Raw genomic sequence first — 22,562 nt, forward strand, 5'->3', positions numbered from 1 at the left:
GTCCTTTACCGAAGGAAGAAGTTAGGTTTTTCCTCCTGTGTGAGTTGTTATCTTCCCTATTTTGAATAATGAAAATATCCTAAAGATTTCTTAATCTTTTCTTGTTATGTATCTTCCCTGTTGTGAGTTGTTATCTTCCTTGTTAATTTCTGAATGGTGGTCTAGTCATTGTGTTGTCTACTAGGAACAAGTTAGGTTTTCCCTCTTGCATGAGTTGTTATGTTTCCTATTTTGAATAATGAAAATGTCCTATAGATTTCTTAATCTTTTCTTGTAATATATAAATTATTTAATTTCTAAAATACTCATGTTAGGATCTATCTGGAACTGTGTTGTCTACTAGGAAAGCTAATGAGAATTACATCTTTAAAATACTCATATTAGGATCTGTCCAGAATTCTAATAATGTCCAGAATTCTAATAATGTAATATCCTAAAACTTGTAGGGTTTGAACTAACCAATTAAAGACCAAGTCCTAATAGTTCGAATTAAGTGGGTTGAAACCTAAATTAGCCAAGCCCATTTAGGCTAAATAGGTCGGATCTAGAATTAGGTTAAGATTATGATAAAATAAAGGGGATGAGAAGATTCGTCTTGTGAAGACGAATCCAACAAAACTGGTTTGAATCAAATCGGAAGTCGTTTGGTTAGTAAACCAAGCGAACCAAGACTGAACCCGATTTGCTACAGTAACTGATTCAACCGTTATAATAAATCCTAAGTTTTTAAGTTGGTTTAGTCCAGTAAATCCTGTATTTTAACCGGTTTAGCTTGTTAATTGCGCCGATTACCTCCTTGAAACTAAAATCGCTACGTACTTCCCTGCCCTGCCCGCGCCACCTCTCCTCTCCCTCTGCTCGCGATCCCCCGCAGCTCTGCCTCCTTCCTCCGCCGCCGCATCTCGCTCGACGCCAACGCCCGGCGCCCGAAGCCGCCCTGAACCTGCTCCGGCCGCCGCGTGAAGACCAAAGCTGCCGCCTTCCTCCCCTCCTCTGCCTTGCTGCCACACAGCGCCGACGCCAAATCTCAAGGAAGACCGCCACACCTTCCTATGCCGAAGAAGAAGAAAATCGACAGCGATGTCGTCGCCTCCACCTTCGGTCACCGAGCTCCCTCTTCAAGCCACCTTCCTTACCCAACGCCGGCGCCAAGAGAGAGTCCAGCCGACGCTGGAGCTATAGCTGGAGGAGGACCGAAGCTCAATTAGGGCTGAGCTAGGGCACGGATTAGGTAAGTTTCTTTGTAAAGTCCGATTCTTCTAGGTTAAATTACCTTGATTGGTTGTTATGACAATCGAGAGTTCTTGGAATTAGGATCGTATCTTGTTCGTGTATGTTGGATGGTGGTATGATCGTGGGGGTTCGAATTAATTAGGGTTAAGGGATATGTTTTGTGGGTTTCGGTTTGGATGAAGGTGAATTGTGAGTCTGACCCTCTCGGGATGATTTATGGATGTGGAGCTCGGTTGGGATTTGTACATTAATCAGGTTTAAACGTTTGGTAGAGTTAGGGTTTGTTTATGATGGTTTTGGATTAGTTTAGGTTTAGTAGATTGATCTTGTATTGCTGTGGATTCAGATTGGGTTGCTAGTGTGGCTTGGATAGAGTGGTGAGACATGCTATTAGGGTTTCATGTTGAGGTTTTGATCCGTTAAATGGATCTTCGAGACTCGGTTAATCTGTTCAATCTACTCTTGATGTTAGGGTTTCTCTTGTGGCAAGTTTTGGAATGAACTCAATTAGTTTAAGTTGAGGGAGTTTATAGGATAAGTGGGGTTGGGAATTAACTAGGGTTGATCTAATTGAGAGTAGTATGAAGAACTTTGTTTAGGTTGATGTCCTATTGGTTTATTAGAGTTTAATTGTTGAAGTCGAGCGTAAACTAAGGGGATTAGTTAGATTAATTAGGGAGTTTAATTACTGTAGATTTAATACAGTATCGGTTGCTTTATTGTTTAATTTCAGGACTTTGAGTTGATTGGTTCTACTATACTCGGAGCTCATATTGGGGATTCTTGTGTTACGATCAGGTGGGTACTCCTGTGCTTGATCAACACAGGTCTTCTTTTCGTAATTATCCTGTTGTTACCTTCTTTACATGCAATGATTGATTCATGATTGACACTTACCGTTGACCTTGACATGATCTATTTATCTTCAATACAATCTCCTTAATTATTGATTATCTATGTTGATTTATCATAATTGATGTTACACATACCTGGATGTTGTGGTAGTTATTTGTTGAACTATGCATCGTAGCATATTGTTGTTGTTAACTCTCACTGCACAGGTTGAGTGAGAGCATTATAGCACTGCACAGGTTGGGTGCTACCAGGACTAGCTAGATAGCTCTCCTGAAGACTGCTCCTCCCCACTCACGGGTAGTGGTCTGTTGTTGGAGGGTGTGCAGTTGTCCTGTTTTGCACCCTAGTTCACTGCACGGGTTGAGTGATTGGGGGGTGGCGAGTGCAGACAGTGACCATGCATGCAATTGTTGTTGTTTAGTGGATTTATAATTGATGCACCTATTATATGATTATGCACTTGTTGTTATATGATTATGTACTTGTTGTTATTTGTCTGCTGCATTTGTATGACATGGCATACATGATTATCATATTGGCCTTGCTCCTGTAGTATCATGTTGGAACTATATACCTTTTGGCATCTATGCTATTATCCATTTGATACCTTGTTATGTTCTGCACTTTTATCTAGTATCCACTGAGTATTTTTATACTCACCACCCAGACCCTGGGGTTTCTTTTCTCCTCAGGTTGTAGATAAGGATAACGAAGCTTGAAGTTTTGCCGGACTGCCCCCATCTCACAGCAAGGTGAAGTTGGTGTTCCTTCGCGTATTTTTTTGAGTGTATCCGTTATATAGCTTTCCTCACGAGTTTATTCGCTTTCAATCGTAGTTCGATATGGTTGTATGTGGATTCTATACATTGATGTTGATACTTGAGTAGTTGTTGTGTTTTTCTGCAGCGTGGATTTTACATTTCAGGTGGATTTCCATATATACGATTTTGGTTTTCTTGTGATGAGCATTTATAGCATGCACGTGTTAGGTTGTTAGTTTTGGCTGTGTAGGCCCTTGTATGTTACATGTGGTGTGTATGTTTGTGTTTAAAGGATGTGTAGTCCTTATGCCGGTCGCATGTGGCCATGTATTTTGTTTGTATCCAGGAAAAATTGTCATGGTTACTAGGGAGATGTTGCCGAAATTTTTCGGACGGCCTCCCGGGTCGTGACAAATAATCTATTTGAAACATGATGAAGGAAGTACTGATTATTGAGCTCAACAATTGTCATCTCATTTTTTAAAGGAAGCATATATGTTTTTCAAATTTGTAAATTTTTTTATAGGAAACTTGTAAATCAATGGTTCTTTATATCAAAAAAGGTATGTCATTTAATTTTAAATTCTAATATTTTATTTATACAAGATTCTGAAAGTTATTTTTAATATAAGGAAAAATATATATGGTATGAATTGAATGTGAATCGGGTATTATGACATATAGATCGAAATATCTAGTCAAGTTATTGGCTTTAAAGGTGTTATACACCAGTCTTTAAAAAATAGAGAGGAGGCAGAAAGAGCTTTTCAAACACATTTGAATAAAAATACCTACATCCACTTCTTTAATATTAATTGGAAAAGAAATTTCATTGGCAATTTTAAGTTTAAGATCAAGTTTAAATTCCAGGAGAAACCTTTCGAAATCTAAAAGAATAACTAAGATGAAAGATGCATTAAAAGAGATAAAGTAACAATTAGATTCTCTAAAAATTAGTGGTAATGATTAGACATATTATTTTAAATTGTTATCTGAGTTATCTAAGTTGTTGTAAGTGTTGTATCAAATTTAAATAATAAATTAATGTAAGTTGTTTTATCTAAGTTATTGTAAATAGTGTGTTGAACTTGAAATAAGATTTAAGTTATTTTATTTGAGTTGTTACAAGTGGTGTGATGAGCTTTACCTTTTTTTTTCTCAATGCCCTTGATGATCTTTACCTTTTTTGTATTTTAGCATGAAATGTGATTAATGTCATTGATGAGAATGTAAATGCAACAAACCAATAAAATTAATACCGAAAGTAAATGAAGAACGACTGTGGATTCCATACTGAAAATGAGTGAAGAATGACTATGGACTCCTGTCAAGAAACTAGCAAGTGATTCATTAATAAAGCAATTATGTTCATGATGTTCAATGATATTTAATTTAACAAAACTGTAGATGGGTGAAGAAACTGTGAAGACTTGGGTTTGTTGGCTTGAAAATATAGGAATGTAGTCATCATTCTTTTCACAAGTTTTGATACATAAGCGATATTTGCATTATTCAGTAAAGATCATGTTTGTCACTTTCCATGTCCCAATATTTGCATTTCATACCATAGATATATATCTTAGGAAACCATAAAAGAAACTTAAGTTAATTTCTATTCTTCCAATTTCATTTAAAGCATTATTCAAAAGATGTTCTCATATCTAGAAAACCAATAGATAACGTTGAAAAACAGTGCCAAATGTTGGATGACTAAAGACGACATCTAGAGCAAAATAACTTTCATGGATGCAACTTCCACATTAATTGATGCATTTCAGTACAAGATTGAAACAACAAAAACTAGACAACATATCTCTGAAAAATCTAGATAAAGCTTTTATTATTACTTTTTGATACATATATATATATATATATATATAGAGGATTGATATCCTGCGCGATGAAAAATCCCGACTCCCGTGCGCGACACTTGACCCACGCCCACTGCCGTTGCGATTTCATCGCCGTCCGGCCATCTCCGACCGCCGGACCGGACCCGATCGACGCGCCACTGGCCGGCGCGTCGACCGGCGTCGGTCCGGCGGCCGGAGGTGGCCGGACGACGGCGAAATCGGCCGGAAACCGCCGCTCTCCCACCCACGCCCATTGCCGCCGCGATTTCATCGCCGTCCGGCCATCTCCGGCCGCCGGACCGGACCCGATCGACGCGCCACTGGCCGGCGCGTCGACCGGCATCGGTCCGGCGGTCGGAGGTGGCCGGACGGCGGCGAATTTGGCCGGAATCCGAGACACAGTGGCCGGCGGCGATTTGTTCGGGCGATTCTCTTGCAGCAGCTGGTTACTTTCTTTACTATGATTTATTCTGATATATCTTTGCTATGATTTGATTCTGACAGATCTTTACCATGATTTGATTTTGACCTATTTGTTGCTGTAATCTTTGTTTCCAATCTTGTTTGATTTGATTTCTTTTCAGTAATTTCCTTATCATGCCCCCTTCAAGTTGAAGTGGGAATGACAATGTCCTCCCAACTTGCTACGAAGATGATTGAAAGAAGTCTTAGATAAAGGCTTTGTGAATATATCAGCAGGTTGCAAGGATGAAGGAATATAGCGAGTTACTAAGGTCCCCATGGCTACTTTCTCTCGTACAAAATGGTAGTCAATCTCAGTATGTTTGGTTCGAGCATGAAACATCAGATTGACGGACATGTATAAGGCACTAACATTATCACAAAATAGCTGGGGAGGCCTTAGCAGAGAAATGCCGATATCTCGAAGCAAGAAAGTTATCCAAGTTAATTCAGCTGTAGTAGATGCCATGCAACGATATTCCGCCTCCGAACTAGAACGAGAAACAGTCGGTTGCTTTTTGGAACTTCATGAGATACAGTTAGCTCCAAGAAATACACAAAATCCTGATGTGCTTCGACGAGTGGAAGGGCAACCGGCCCAGTAGGCATCATAAAATGCATATAGTGAAAGTGGACTTCTAGCTAAGAAACGAACTCCAAAATCTTGTGTGCCTTTAAGGTATCGCAAGATACGTTTTACTGCCTTAAAATGAAGCATGGTAGGAGCAGCAAAGTGTTGACATACTTTATTAACAGCATGAACAATGTCTGGTCGGGTGAATGTAAGATATTGTAATGCACCAACAATACTTCGAAAATTAGTGGAGTCAACAATATCATTATCAGAGGAATGTGGCTTCTCTTTAAGGCTCATGGGTGTTGCATTACTTGAGCAATCAAGCATACCAATGCGATAAAGCAAGTCGCGTGTATATTTAGCTTGTGAAAGAAAAACTCCTCCAGAAAAGTATTTAATTTCAACTCCGAGAAAATATTTCAAAGGACCAAGATCTTTAATAGCAAATTCTTGGCTCAATATGGTGATTAAATTTGCAATGAAAGGTGTGGCATTTCCAGTTAAAAGAACATCATCAACGTAGATTAGAAGTAAAGTGACAATGTTATCACAATAGTAGATAAAGAGAGATGAGTCAACCTTACTTCAGTAGAAACCAAGGTGGAGAAAAACTTGAGAAAGTCGATCGAACCAAGCTCGTGGAGCTTGCTTTAGCCCGTAGAGCGATTTTATGAGATGTTGGCGTTCTGGATCTTCGTCCCATGTTCCGGATTCTATCCGCTCCGAGAAGCATAGAACCCCATAGGACAAAAATTTTATCCCGCCCGGATCAATCGACATAATCTTCAAAGAAGATTAAGTCGATCGATCCACAGGATCGCCGATTCTAAATTACTTATCTACGGTTTTACATATTCAGTTCTAAGTATAAAACTGCGGAAAATAAATTATACCTGAACCCGGTTTGAACCTCAAAATCTTCTGCTGTATTCCTTGTCTCTTTCTCGGACGTTGTGTGGGCAACGATCTTCCGAGAACTAAGAACTGCAACCTCTGCCGGATGGAGTCTTGGATCGCCTTTCTTCTTTCTTGAAGCAGCTTCGTTCTTCCTTCTTGTGTCTTCTTGGCCGCCCCCTCCCCCTCTCTTTTATAGCCTCCCATGCCCCCAATCAAGCCAATCCCGCCCCCTCCCTTCAAGGGATTGATTTGGATAATTTCCATAAATAACTTCCAAATCTGGAAAAGAATAGGCGTTGATTATTTCTTCCCTTGATTGCTTGGCGGCCCCCTTCAGTTTTTATTTTAAAAAAACATTTCCATATCCATGGAGAGAGAGGTGGCCGGCCACATCAAGGAGGGATTTGTTTCCATCTTTATATTTAAGAGAAATAAAAACAAACCAAGGAGATCTCATCCATCGGATGCAACTTAATCTCATCTAATGGTTCTAATATAATCTTCTTTAATATAACTTGATCTCTTCGATCCAATGGCCACAAATCATCATGCTTGGGCGTGGGCTATAGAGGGGATGGGTTCGGTTCACCTTGTGAACCGGTTCTTGCTTCCAAAGAGAATTAAAACCGAACCGAAGAGATCTCGTCCATCGGACGCAACTAGATCTCATCCAACGGTTCTAATTTAATCTCTTTTAATCCTCTTTATTTATTTTGATCCATTGGATGCAACTTGATCTAATCCCAAGGATACAAGTTGATCTCATCCACTAACTCATCCTACGGTTGAGAACCAATCTCATCCATCGGTTAAATCTTATCCGACGGCTGAGAACTAATCTCATCCGTTTGATTGCATCTTTTAGAGATTTCTTTAGGCTACAGCAGGGACCTCGAGGAGGTATTGGATCTGGCCTTCTGATGGGTTTCGGATCCCGTATTCAACCCCGAATACACACCTACATCCATCAATAACGATCCATTCCACTAGAGGATCATTATTGCACTACCAATCCAATCCCCAAATTACGTTATGGGTTCCTTCTTATTATTTTATGCATTGCTCCCCGTGTTTAAGATATCGTATGTCCATCAATTATCTGAGTTCACTGACAACTCAATAATCGACATCTATGTCCTTGAATAGTACCACTCATCCTTATTGTCAGTCGGACTAAGTCCACTTGCAAGATTTGACATGACAATCCTTATGAGCTCTTCAAGGGGACATCATCAGCCCTACTGGGACACGGATTCCTTCTATAATTAACGGCACACCATATAGATAGTAACATCACCCAACTTACCGAGAATATTTGATCTGACGGAAAGATCTCACCCTTTGGTAAATCAAAGTGATAGTTACTAAATATATGCGCCCGTTTATTATATCGGGATTAAGAGTGCATAAGTATAATAACAGAGGTCTTGTTCAATTTATGAGTCAGCGTAAATTGAACAACCTCAATGGTCCTACTCAATACACACAAAGTGTACTAGTGTAATTCTACAGTCAAGATAGACAGTTACTGAATTACACTACAACCGTTCCCGATGGTTTGTCCAAAGTCATCTTGGTTGTGAGCCTTAATTTATAATTTACAAGGAGCTGATAATCATGATCTTCTGTGTCTCACAGACACCATGTTATCTACAATGTAAATTAAGGGGACATGTTACAAGTCTAATCTATTGCAACCATTTGACCAAAACATGATTCCTTTATTTCATGAAATGTTTATATACAAAAGAGCTAGTCTTTTCAGTATACTCCAACAGGGCCGCTCAAAAATGACTTGTTGTTCATAGTTAGTTGAAACTAAAGAGGTAGAAGCAGAATCTGAACAACAATCTAAAAGAGTAGAGTTGGAGTCATCAACCTGACCTATTTTTTATGATGATAAACATTCGTCATATATAGGAAATTTTGTCACAACTAATGACAATAAAGCAGTAGAAGTTTCTTGTGTGAATTTGAATGGGAATTCATTCTCGTCGAAAACAACATGACGAGAAATATAGATCCTCTTTGTCTTTGGCTGTAACCAATGAAAACACATGGATAAGTTCTTTTCTCAAACTTTAATTGATTATGATGACGAAGCGAAGGAAAACATCAACATCCCAAAACCCGCAAACTGCTGTAATCTGGATGCCTTTTATACAACTTGTGATATGGAGTATCATTTTCTAACACTATAGATGGGAGTCGATTTATTAGATAGACTGCAGTAAGAAAAACTTCAACCCATAATGACAAAGGAAGATTTGCATGAAATAACATTGTTAAACCGATCTCGACAATGTGTCGATGTTTACGTTCTGCGACTCCATTTTGCTCTGGAGTTCCAGGACATGAAATTTGCATTTGAATGCCACAATTCTGAACATGCTCAAGAAAAGCATTTGAGCTAAACTCTCCTCCTCCATCACATTGAAAAGTTTTAATCTTGAGATTAAATTGATTTTCCACAAGCTTCTGAAATTTCTTAAAACAGGAAAAGAAATCTGATTTCCTCTTTAATGGATAAAGCCATGAGAATCTTGAACAATCATCAACAAATATCACATAGAATCGAAAATCTTGATTTGAGATAACTGGGGCTGGTCCCCAAAGATCACAGTGAATTTTTCAAGAGGTAATGCTGAAATTTTATTTGAATTATTGAATGGTAACTTACAGCTCTTCCCCATTTGACAACTGGCGCATACAGAGGGTTTAGTTTCCCACTTTGCAACGTCAATAATATTTTCCTTGTGTAATAATGATAAGGCCTTAGAGTTAGGATGACCAAGTCGTTGATGCCACAATGTTGAAGAGATGTCACTTTTCCTTATTGCTGCAAAGGTCTCTTGAGAGTTGTCTTCTAAAGTATAAAGTTGTCCTTGTTTATGCCCCCTGACTATTATTCTCTGAGCTTTGTCCTTAACAACAAAATCAGATGATGAGAATTCAAAGATACATTCATTGTCAGAAGTAAGTTTTCCAACCGATAATAAATTCTTTTTCAAACCCGGGACCACTAGGATATCTTTTAGATTTAGTTTTCCTTCTTTTGTAGAAACAACAGTTTCTCCGGTATGTGAAATAGGCAAACATTCCCAATTACCAACAAAAATAACATCTCTACCTTTGTAAGGTTTAGCATAGTTTAAGTTACCTGCATCATTTGTCATGTGTGAAGATGCTCCTGAGTCAGCATAGAAAGATGGATCACCATCACGAAGTGTGAGCGCTGCTAGTGCTTGAGGTAAATCCTCAGATTGATATGAGTAATCAAACCTATGCCAACAGTCAATAGCACCATGATTATATTTTCCACAGATTTGACAAGCGATTTTACCAGTACTTTTGTTCGATGATGGTTGTTGTTGCTCGGCACCATAACTTCTTTTTGGATGATGTGGTTGTCGATCAATCATCATTGAAGAGTTGTTGACTGCTCGGTTTTTGGTGTTGTAGTGACCAGCTAGAGTAAAACCTCGTCCTTTAGAATTGAATGATCCCCTTCCTCCTCGATTATTTCGACCACGGCCTCGTTGACCAAAGAAGGCTTGCGCATGCTCTACGTATACTCGTTCCTCATCTCTTTGAATTTGGAGAATTTGCTCATGCCCTTGCAAAGCAAGCACAAATTGATTAAAGGTGGGATATGGTGGTTTTGTCACCATAGCAAGGCGAAAAGTTTCATATTTTGGTCCTAGCCCACGTGCAAATTGGAAAACTTTATCAAGATCTGGAACCGACTTTTTAATTGCTGCAAGATTGTCACAAATTGATTTGAAATCCTTCAAATATTCATCTATAGATCGTGATCCTTTCTTGATGGTCATCAACATGTTCTTCAGCAGTCCTTCCTTTTCAATTGTTGTAGGAAGTAGTTGTTCTTCAAGGGAAGTCCAGAGAGAGCAGGCGGATCCAATCTCTTCAATAGATCCTTGCATATCTTCTCTCATAGTGCTAAGAAGCCAAGAAGTGATCAACCCATCATTGATACTCCAACTTGCATAAGTTGTATTGGAGATTTTTTTGCCGTCTTTCTCTATTTCTGCAGGAGGTTTCCACCCATCTTTCTCTAGATGGTGGAATACACCCAAACTTCGAGCAAGAGAAAGAATCTGAGATCTCCACATCAGGTAATTTGTGGTGCTTAGCTTAACGGAAATAAGGCTAGCACCTTGATGAAAGGATTGGATACTGAGATTTGGTTCCTCCATTGATCAAGAGAGAAGAAAAAAAAAGAAAGGGGATAATGAATATTACGATTTGCAGGTGGATGACTCTGATACCATGAAAAATCTAGATAAAGCTTTTATTATTGCTTTTTGATACAACATATATATATATATGCACGACTTTGTGCAAGAAAAAAAGAAATAGAAACACAATGGAAAGTGAATCAATTTATCCAAATTCTTTCTATTGCAGCAGCTGGTTACTTTCTTTGCTATGATTTGATTCTGATATATCTTTGCTATGATTTGATTCTGACAGATCTTTACCATGATTTGATTTTGACCGATTTGTTGCTGTAATCTTTGTTTCTAATCTTGTTTGATTTGATTTCTTTTCAGTAATTTCCTTATCAATCTCAACTCAACCTAACAAGTGACAAAACTAGCAACAAGCTCTAGACTTTTCGAATCAATTTAGAAAACATTGAATGAACACCAATTGGAAATGCCATAGAGAGTTGGGTAGACAGATGCTTGTTTGGATCTTTCCTCTTCAAGATCACACTAAGATTCCCGTGTCTTTGGCCATTCATCAAAGAAAGGTAATAGGAATTGACCCTCATGCTTTGTGGTTTCTGGTGTATCAACTTCACTTCTAACAAAAGAATGATATTGTTTGGATGCTGAGCTGAGGGTTGCCTGACTGCTCAAAATAAGCAATCAAAATAAGTAGGCTATACTATATTGATACTATTAAAAACCATGAAAGAAATAAAACTTGCCTCACCACCAACTGATAAGCAATGCCTCATATTGGCCAAGGTTTCTACAGCCTGCTGAAGATCCCCAGTTGCCAAAACGTCCTCCACACTCACACTTAATTGGGTCACACCAACAACATCCTACTTTTTTTAAAAAAGAACAACAAATCTAATCAGAAAATTAAGATTTGTGAAATAGGCGATTAGATCATGTCTTTACTTGCTTATACAAGATAACTGATGGTAGGCTTTGAATAGCAAAACATAATGTATTGACATAAGAATAAATGTGAAGACAAATACAAATAACATGAAATCACATGTAGGATAATGATTAATTAAGCTTACCAGAACCTTGTCAAAACACGAGGGAGTCAATCACAATAATATGAAATAACTGAACAAATAAGTGAATCAAGAAAAACCTAAACAAATTTTATATGAAGAATTAATTGCAATAGATTATAGTTAACTAGACACAACCATTAATTGCAAAGATTACAAAGTTTTATCAAACAACACAAACATTGTCTGAACTATAAATGGTGATGACCACCTAAGCCACATAACATTGAATTCTAGAGCATGTTGCTAGAACCTACAACAATAACGACAATTATTAACTTCAATTTCTCAATCAATCAACCACTATAATTTTATAAAATAAAACTTTATTTGTACTAGCTATAGATAACAATTTTTCTTCATATGTGTCATCATCATTGTTATGATGATTATCTATACTTGATCTGGAAATTCATACATCGTCGCCGAATTTATAATATTTAATAAAATTAATTGATTTATAAATAAAATTATTATATATATAGAATTAATCGACACGTATCCTTGTTATAAAATTAGACAGTTGCATTTGTCATATGACACACCTTGATGCCCACATCCACGACATAGTCGGGACTTGGAGGTTGACTTTTTCTTTGATGATTTCAATGTCTTCCCACATCCCTTTGTTCTTATTGAAGAATGATCAATAATAACAGAAGTCTCATCCATGGATTTCTTCCTTTGATTTACATTATCATATTTTTTACTAATATTCATCTCTTGAATTTTGTTGTAGATACAATCAAATTGTTTGTCCAAGAAATTTATTCTCTCATCAGTCAAAGATGCATCATCAATTAATACTAAAGATTTATAGGATAACTTTGAGTGCCTTGACATTAAAAATCTTTCTGAATCATCGATGAAATTTTATTCCCCCAAAGCATATATTAGTCCAACCTTTACATTTTGTGTTCATTGTTTGAGTATATACTCTAGGACTGATAGACGTGCTAGAGGGGGGAGATGAATAGAGTGTTCTTTTCATTCGTTCGTTCGTTACTATCAAATACACTTGTAGAGAAATTAGTAAAACAAGCACAGAAACATGCAGATTTATTTGGTTCCTAACCTCCAGGATTAGTATATCTAAGGCCTATGCATGATAAGACACCCGTCCACTAATGGTCTCCTTTTCAGACCTTTGTCTAGAGGTAGAGAAGCTCATCTTACAGTCCAATAATTATAATAGAAATGAAATACAAGACAATAAGAATTAAAAGAACACAAACTCCTCTGTAGCCGATCTGGAAGTCCTAAGCGTAGCGCGCCCTTCCTAGAGCTTCCTTGGTTGCATGAGTAGCTTCCTAGAGCTTCCTTGGTTGCATAAGTAGCACGTCATTCACATTCAGCAACAGTATAGGATGAAGAATGAGGAGTATTGATGATCTCTTGGGGTGCACATTGAGGCTTATAATGACCTTTTCGAGCGCTTGGATTCTTATCCGGGTACCTGGATCTGATCTGATCTCTTCAATTTTTATCGAGGTTGATTCTTCTTGATCTGAGCGCTTGGACCATCTAGGGGCACCTGGCCCGTCGGGAGCCTGAAGTAACATCTGGGCATCCAGTCAACTCGAGTTTGACCTGAGTTGATCCCGGACTTGGTTCGGTTGCTTCTGTTTGCTCATCTTATGCTTCCTCCGTCTTGCTTCCAGCTACTGGTTTCTACAAAATCAGCATACAAATAAACAAGCAATCTAAGCCTACCTATAGTTCGTTTGACTTGCTAGGCTTACCTAAGTTATACCCTATAGGTCTAACCTACTGGCTTACCCTTGCTTAACTTTCAGTTAGGACTAGTTACTTCCATAGGTAGACTTCCCACCTGCCAAACATCCTGTTTGGACTTTTCCTTGCTTAATCTCTAGTTAGGACTAGTCACTTCCATAGGTAGACTTTTCAGCTGCCACACATCTGATCACCCTTGACCTATTGGACTTTCCCTTGCCCAACCTCCAGTCAAGACTTCCTTGCCCAATCCTCCAGATTAGGACTTCCTTGTCCAATCCTCCAGATTAGGACTTCCTTGTCCAATCCTCCAGATTAGGACTTCCTTGTCCAATCCTTAAGATCAGGACTTCCTCTGCCTAGCCTCCAGCTAAGACTTTTCCTGCCTAGCCTCCAACTAGAACTTTCCCTACCTAGTCTCAACTAGGACTTCTCCTTGCTCGGTCAAACTGACTAGGACTTCTTGTCAGTCTTCTAGTCAACCTTGACCTTACTAGATTTCACTCACATTCAAATATTAGGTCCTGTTTGGATCAATTTTTGGTCAAACATACCAGACATAGGTGTATTATCAAACATCAAAACTCTAGGGACAGACTAGTGCTCCTTGCACCAACATATACTTATCAGGCAAATGAAACATTTGATTGATATGGAAAAAAGCTAACATATGCCTACACGGAATGCCATTAAACTCAAATTTCCTACACTACAGGATATGTAGTCTCTCTGTTTATCATGCATGAGGACCCTTGATTTGAACTGTTAGGAAGTATACTGAAAAGACTTGTCTTTTGTATAAACATTTATGAAATAAGAAATCATGTTTTGGTCAAATGATTGCAATAGGTAATTTTGCAATAAAGTCCTCTTAATTCACATTGTAGATAACTTGGTGTCTGTGAGACACAGAAGACCATGATTATCAGTCCCTTGTGAATTATAAACTAAGGCTCACAACCAAGATGGCTTTGGACAACCCATCGGGAACGGTTGTAGTGTAATTCGGTGACTGTCTGTCTTGACTGTAGAATTACACTAGTGCACTTTGTGTGTATTGAGTAGGACCATTGAGGTTGTTCAATTTACTCTGACTCACAAATTGAACAAGACCTCTGTTATTATAGATTATGCACTCTTAATCCCGATGTAATAAATGGGCATCTATAGGTAGTAATTATTGCTTTGATTTACCAAAGGGTGAGATCTTTCCGTCAGATCAATTATTCCCGGTAAGTTGGGTGATGTTACTATCTATACGGTGTGCCATTAATTATAGAAGGAATCCGTGTCCCAGTAGGGCTGATGATGTCCCCTTGGAGAGCTCATAAGGATTGTCAAGTCAAATCTTGCAAGTGGACTTTGGTCCGGCTGACAATAAGGTTGAGTGGTACTATTCAAGGTCTTAGATGTCGATTATTGAGTTGTCAGTGAACTCAGATAATTGACGGACATACGATATCTTAAACACGGGGAGCAATGCATAATATAATAAGAAGGAACCCAAAATGTAATTTGGGGATTGGATTGGTAGTGCAACAATGATCCTCTAGTGGAATGGATCGTTGTTGATGGATGTAGGTGTGTATTCGGGGTTGAATACGGGATCCGAAACCCATCAGAAGGCCAGATCCAATACCTCCTCGAGGTCCCCGCTGTAGCCTAAAGTCATCTTCAAAAGGATGCAATCAATCGGATGAGATTAGTTCTCAGCCGTCGGATGAGATTGAATCTCGACCGTTGGATGAGATTGGTTCTCAACCGTAGGATGAGTTAATGGATGAGATCAACTTGTATCCGTGGGATTAGATCAAGTTGCATCCATTGGATCGAAATAAATAAAGAGGAATAGAAGAGAATAGATTAGAACCGTTGGATGAGATTAAGTCGTCTCCGATGGACGAGATCTATCCGGTTCGGTTTTAATTCTCTTTGGAAGGAAGAACCGGTTCACGAGGTGAACCAGAGATGGTTCATTGAACCACACGCCCAAGACAAATCATCATGGCCATTGGATCGATAGAGATCAAGTTATATTAAAAGAGATTATAACGTAACCGTTAGATGAGATTAAGTTGCATCCGATGGATGAGATCTTTTCGGTTAAGTTTTATTCTTTTAAAAAGAATTAATTCATGGAAATAATTCTTTTAATGGCCGGCCATAATTAGATAAAGTTGGAAATAATTATTTTTGTTATTTCCATAAAGATCTAACGGCTAGAAACCAAGCAAGCTAATCTAAGGGCCTAGATTTAAGAAGTTTTTAATTTGGAAATAATTCATGGAATTAATTCAAATTAAAATTATTTCTTAATGGCTAAGAAAGGGGTGCTTGGTCTTGGGCATAAGGCTATAAAAGGAGGCTTGAAGGGGGCGGCAACAACAAAACAAGAGAAGAGAGAGAGGTGGCCGGTTTTCCCAAAACCCTCCTCCTTCTTCTTGTGCCGCCGCCCCCCTCTCCTTCTTCTCTCTTCCTCTTTTGTTTTCTTCTTCCACCGCCCCTTCTCCTTCTTCCCTAGAGGTGGCCGAACCTCTTCCTCCAAGTGGTGGCCGGTCCTAGCAAAAGGGAAGAGACAAGGCGAAGTTGCTGCAAGAAGAAGAAAGGAGATCCAGTTCTTCATCCGGAGGTGTTGCAGTTCCTTAGTTCCTGGAGGATCGTTGTCCACCCAACGTCCAGGAAGAAGACAGGAATACAGCGGAAGGCAGCGAGGTCGACAAAAGGTTCTGGTAAATTATTTTATTTTTCCGCAGTTTTATTTTACTAGAATTAATTTGTTTATAAACCGTAGATAATAATTAGGAATCGGCGATCCTGAAGGATCAATTGATTTTGTCTTCCTTATAGACTTTGTCAATTGATCCAAGGCGGGATTAAAGTTTTTTTTTTGTTCTGTGGGGTTCTATGCTCTTCGGAGCGGATAGAATCCGGATCGCAGAACGGAGATCCAGATCGCCAACAATGGTATCAGAGCGAGGTTCTCCGATTCCAGAAATAATTATTTCGGTTTAGTTTTGCATGCTTATTTCATATAATTAATAGTTAGAAAATTGCAATAGATTAACTCGGTGTTGCAGGGTAAATTTTCCAACTATTGTGGCCAAAATTATGTGATTGTATTGTGTGTGTTGTGCATGTATAGGATTTAAATACGGGGGTTGACCGTATTAGTTTAATTTTTTGCAAAATTAGATCTTATGTAAACTCCTTCAAAGGAGTATAGGAAAATTTTGTAAAATTTTATTTACATGCATCGACCGGGTTCCTAGCAAGGCGCGGATCTTTGAGGCCACAAAGGCGCAGCGGAAGAGGAAGCGAGACGGTCAAAAGCCGAGTTGCAGCGAAAAAAAAATTAAAAGGCCATAATAGTTGGAAATAATTTTAATTTTTTTTATTTCCATATTTATTGCTGATTTTAATTTTTTGCTGCAAATATATATGTGTGTGGTTGTGTTTAATTTAATTAAACATAGGTTAATTTCCTATCCCTTAAGGACAATTAAGGAAAATTATGCGCGTATAATTAACGAACTCCGAAATTGATCTTGTCTAGGAAGGGGTGGTTGCTCCCATATCCAAGAAGGCCTTTGCCTCGCCATAACCTGGAGATCAATTAGGAATTAGTTTTTTATACAAGCATGATTAGATAGGAAATTAGAATTAATTATGAAAGCATAAATAAGGAATTCAATAATTGATTTTGTCTAAGGTTCGCCTGGAAATCAATTTATTGAATTAATTATTAATGTGATCATAATTTAAAATCCTCAAAGTAAAAACTAAGTGGGAGAGGGATTCTTCGAATCCCGCGGTCTCCATTACTGGTTTGTAGGTGATGCATACAGACTTGCGTGCTGGCTTAGACCTTCCTCCCCAACGGATGGGTCTGTATGCGGATCACCAGACAAACTTCCTAAGGGATGGTTATAGGAAGCTACTTAGCTCGCGTATACGTCCACACTAACGTGGCATACGTAACCCTAAGTAGTGGACTTAGTACCAAGTAATGGTGTACACTTAGAATGCAGTTAATAGTAAACGTCCACACTAACGTGGCTTGCTATTAAATGTGCATGACCAAAGTAGGACCAACTATTAATTTTATTGGTCATAAAGATAGGTTGACCAGATAATAAAATTAATGGGTAAAACCTCCTTTTGCGAATGTTTGAGTTAGTATACGTCCACACTAACGTGGCATGCTAATTCTTCGGTGCTTGAGGTGTTGGTGAATTTAATTATATTGTTTTGAGGAATCAATATAATTTTAAATTCGAATATTTGACCAATGGTTATTTTCATGATTTTTCAAGAAAATGGCCTTCAACCCACTAGCTGTCATAACTAAAAGAAAACAAAATTTACTAGTCCCAACAACATAGATTGGAAAAGAAATCTGGACATAGTGTTGACTGCAGAAGAGTACAAGTGCGTACTTTTTAAGGTCTGTCCTAGTGCACCTGAAAGGGATGCTCACGAAGATGAGATAGAGAGACATAAGAAATGGGTTAAGGCAGATGAGATGGTGCAGTGTTATATTTTGGCGACCATGTCAAAAGAACTGCGACATCAGCATCAGGCCATGACGACTGCTTATGACATAATGCTCAATCTCGAGAAACTCTTCGGACATCAAAGTCAGGCTACCAGGCAGGTGACCAAGCAGTTAAGACATTGGAAAGAAGACTATCCCCTTAGAAAGAAGAACAATAGGAGTGCATCTTCCTCCTTAGTAGTTGAAACATGTTTAGCGGTGCTATCTACCAGAACCTGGTGTGTAGATACGGGAGCCACTGATCATGTCTGCAATAATTTGCAGGGGTTCCAGGAAACCCGACGGCTACTTGAAGGAGAGATCACCGTCTAGGTTTAGAAAGAATTTGATTTCGGTTTCTAAACTGTATAAGGACGGATATTCAGTCTATTTTGATAATAATGTTATTATCAAGGAAAATAGTAGAATTATCTGTTCTGGTACGTTGGTAGATAATCTATATCTTGGTCTTGGGCATAAGGCTATAAAAGGATGGCTTAAAGAGGTGGGCGGCAACTATTAGAGAAGAGGAGAGATAGCTAGGTTTTCCCAACACCCTAGCTTCTTCTTGTGCCGCCGCCCACCTCTCCTTCTCCTTCCTTCCTCTTTTGTTTTCTTCTTCCACCGCCCCTTCTCCTTCTTCCCTAGAGGTGGCCGAACCTCTTCCTCCAAGTGGTGGCCGGTCCTAGCAAAAGGGAAGAGCCAAGGCGAAGTTGCTGCGAGAAGGAGAGAAGGAGATCCAGTTCTTCATCCGAGGTGTTGCAGTTCCTTAGTTCCTGGAGGAGCGTTGTCCACCCAACGTCCAGGAAGAAGACAGGAATACAGCGGAAGGCAGCGAGGTCGACAAAAGGTTCTGGTAATATTATTTCCGCAGTTTTTACTAGAATTAATTTGTTTAGATAAAACCGTAGATAATAATTAGGAATCGGCGATCCTAAAAGGATCAATTGATTTTGTCTTCCTTATAGACTTAGTCAATTGATCCAAGGCGGGATCAAAGTTTTTTTTGTTCTGTGGGGTTCTATGCTCTTCAGAGCGGAGAATCCGGATCGCAGAACGGAGATCCAGATCGCCAACACCTAATATGTGATGATAACTTTAGGTGCACCTTTAGGCATGACTTCTATGAACTTGTTAAGTGGTCAAGCAAAAGACTCAACTTTCTCATTACTTAAAAAGATGCAACCAAAAATAGTTGTTTGATGATGATGATTAACTCTTACAAATGGTGCAAAAATCAATCCATATTTATTGGTATTATATGTCATATCAAATACAACTACATCACCAAATATACTATATGCCCTCCTTGATACATGATCTGTCCAAAAACACATACTAAATCTATTATCTGAATTAGTCTTGTAATCAAAGAAAAAAGCGAAATTCTTCTCTTTCTCAGATGCAAATAACTCGATTAGTGTTTCAGCATCAATACCTTTTTCTTCATCCTTTAGCTCTTTCTCAAAGTTTCTAATATATCTTTCCATGCAACCTACTAGCTCAGACCCTCCATATTCTATCTTTAATAATCACATTTGTTGACAAGTTGATACATTGGTCTTTGAAAATTGTCAAGTCAATGCATTTTCTTTGTTGTTGAAACATTACAATGTGAGTGTAGCAAATGCACTTTTGAAGAGTCGAGAGTGGATGATTATAACTTTCCATGAAGTCAGCGACAATCCAATTAGGTTTAGTTTGTTTCTTGACAAGTGAAATCTTTGATTTACATCTAGCCACGTGCCCTTTCCCTTCTCTGTTGATCACCTTTTGCATGTTTATTCCATTGATCATTAATATGTCCTTGTTTAAAATATACAAATTTTCAAACAACTTCATTTGTCATCTTATTTTTCTTTCTACTGTTTATCCTTGCACTAAATCCAACTTCTCGTGCATATTAGTTATAGCACAAAAATGCCTCCTCTAGTGATATGAATTCCATTCCAATTTTTGGCTTTCGATCATCTATAACTTGGGATATAGATGATCATATCCGCCATTTTCTTCCATTATTGGGCAATGTCAAATTCAGATGAAGTGAGACTCTGCATATCACCATATAGTCAAAAAAATATTCTAAATCAAATAGACATAAACCAGATAAAGCATTCTTGAAAATTTTTCTACACTATTTTTATATTAATTTATAATCTAATTTATCTAATTGATAACCTCTATTAATTATTTTTCAAAAACTAAATTTAAACTTCACAGGGGTTAGAGCTAGGCAAAACATTATTTTTCAACAATTTGAGATGACCACCGCTTGGTGTGACACATCATGTTGTTAGATACATTGCAATTCATTAGCTTCCCGATTTGGGAGTTCATTAGCTTTCCTAATAGACAACACTGGACAGATCCTGAGCATTTCAGAAATTAAATAATTTATACATTATAAGAAAAGATTAAGAAATCTTTAGGACATTTTCACTATTTAAAATAGGGAAGATAACAACTCACACAGGAGGGAAAACCTAGCTCATTCCTAGTAGACAACACAGTGACTGGATCACCATTTAAAAATTAACAAGGAAGATAACAACAAGAAAGATAACAACTCACAACAGGGAAGATAACAACTCACACAGGAGGGAAAACCTAGCTCATTCCTAGTAGACAACACAGTGACTGGATCACCATTTAAAAATTAACAAGGAAGATAACAACAAGAAAGATAACAACTCACAACAGGGAAGATACATTACAAGAAAAGATTAAGAAATCTTTAGGACATTTTCATTATGCAAAACAGAGAAGATAACAACTCACGCAAGATGGAAAACTTAGCTTCTTCCCATGGTGAATGGATGCATGACGATAATGTCACAGTGGCGTGACCCAAATGAAGGTGACGGCGGAGATAGTGTCACGGAAAACCTAACCTCACAGAGTAGAGAGATCGATTGGGGCGGGCAGAGAGATCGACCATCATCTTTCTGCGGTGAATGGACGATGGTGGCAACGTGGCCCAGATGAAGGCGACAGTGGTGATAGCATTGTGGAAAACCTAACCTCGTAGAGTAGAGAGATGGGGATGGGCAGAGAGATCAGCGGTCGTCGTCCTATGGTGGATAGACGGTGGTGGCGACGTGGCCCAAATGAAGGCGATGGCAGTGTGGCCCAGATGAAGGTGATGGTGATGACAGCATCGTAGAAAATCTAACCTTGCAAAGCAGAGAGATTAGGATGAAGATGAGTTTTTGGGGTTTAGGGTTAGAAAACAAAATGTGGGTTTTGTTTCGTCAACCAACGTAGAAGACCTTGCCACGTTGGAGAAGCTAAAAACCTGACCACGTCAACAGTCGCGCATAGGAGTGGAAAATAACCCATGCAAGATAATAGGTATATATATTATGTGCGACTGTTCGTGCGCGCTTGTGCGCGATTGCCACCATGGTAGAGAAGTTTAGTGTTTTTTATTTTTCCCTTTATAATCCTAAACCCCAAAAACTTTTCATTTCACATCCACGAAGTTAGATTTTCCTCTAGCACGAAGAGTCACTTCGGCGGGCAACTGCCGCCGTCCTTTGTCGGTGCTCCCGGCCGCCTTCCTTCATTCGGAGTCGCCATATAGCCATCAAAAGCTTCACTAACGCTCTTGACTGCTGTCCTTCATCTGGGTTTAGGGTTCGCAATGTCGTCACTTAGTGCGGGTTGAATCTTTGCCATGATGTCGTCCCTCAACACAAGTTGAATCCTAGCTTCTATAGTAAAATTACTTTGTTCTCTCTTGAATTTATTTTTGTTTTTAGTGCCTCTAACATTGTAGTGGCATATGACATATTGTAGGAGGAGATCCTCCTTTGAAACTTATTGCAGTTGACTGTTCAAAGATAATAATAATAGCATTATTAAGGTTGCATTACATCCCAAGAGTCTAGTGCAGGTACTAAAATTACCACCACTTCTCACTTTGTCAGACTAAATTTTTTAGTACTTAAAAAAAATAAAACTAGACAACGAATGTTATTGTAATCATAGAGAATATCAAATTGATGAGTCATATCATATCATGATATGGCTTATTGAGATGAGGAAGAATAAGAGATGAAATAAACATTTTTGAAGATCGATTTAGCTTTATTTTAGCTTTTTGAAAATAATTAATAGAGCTTATCAATTAGTAAACTAACATAAAAATAATGTAGAAATATTTTTAAGTATGCATATGCATCAATCAATCACTACAAAAATATCCTCAAACAACGATAGAATTAACAATCAAATTTAATCTGATTGCTAAATTAATGATCGATATAGTATTTTGGTCACTAATTATTGCGACTGAATCATGTTTAGGTCGCTAAATTAGTGACTGAACCATGGTTCGGACACTATTTACCTAATCCCACCCCGCATCAAAATA

The 22,562-nt window shown here is 38.4% G+C and overlaps 1 protein-coding gene across 1 annotated transcript; it reads right to left on the bottom strand.

The window, feature by feature from the left end:
- Positions 1–811: 811 nt before the first annotated feature.
- LOC141831767 (uncharacterized) lies at positions 812–10,855 on the bottom strand. The gene is made up of 3 exons (XM_074719171.1): positions 10,109–10,855; positions 9,799–10,012; positions 812–1,026 (listed from the first exon to the last, which is right to left on the bottom strand). The coding sequence occupies exons 1-3, from the start codon at positions 10,853–10,855 to the stop codon at positions 812–814; spliced, it is 1,176 nt and encodes a 391-aa protein (XP_074575272.1).
- Positions 10,856–22,562: the final 11,707 nt, after the last annotated feature.

Source organism: Curcuma longa, chromosome 7 (assembly GCF_044706935.1).
Source record: "Curcuma longa cultivar G26 ecotype Majalengka, Jawa Barat chromosome 7, ITB_CL_G26_1.1, whole genome shotgun sequence".
In the NCBI taxonomy this organism is placed as follows: Eukaryota; Viridiplantae; Streptophyta; class Magnoliopsida; order Zingiberales; family Zingiberaceae; genus Curcuma; species Curcuma longa.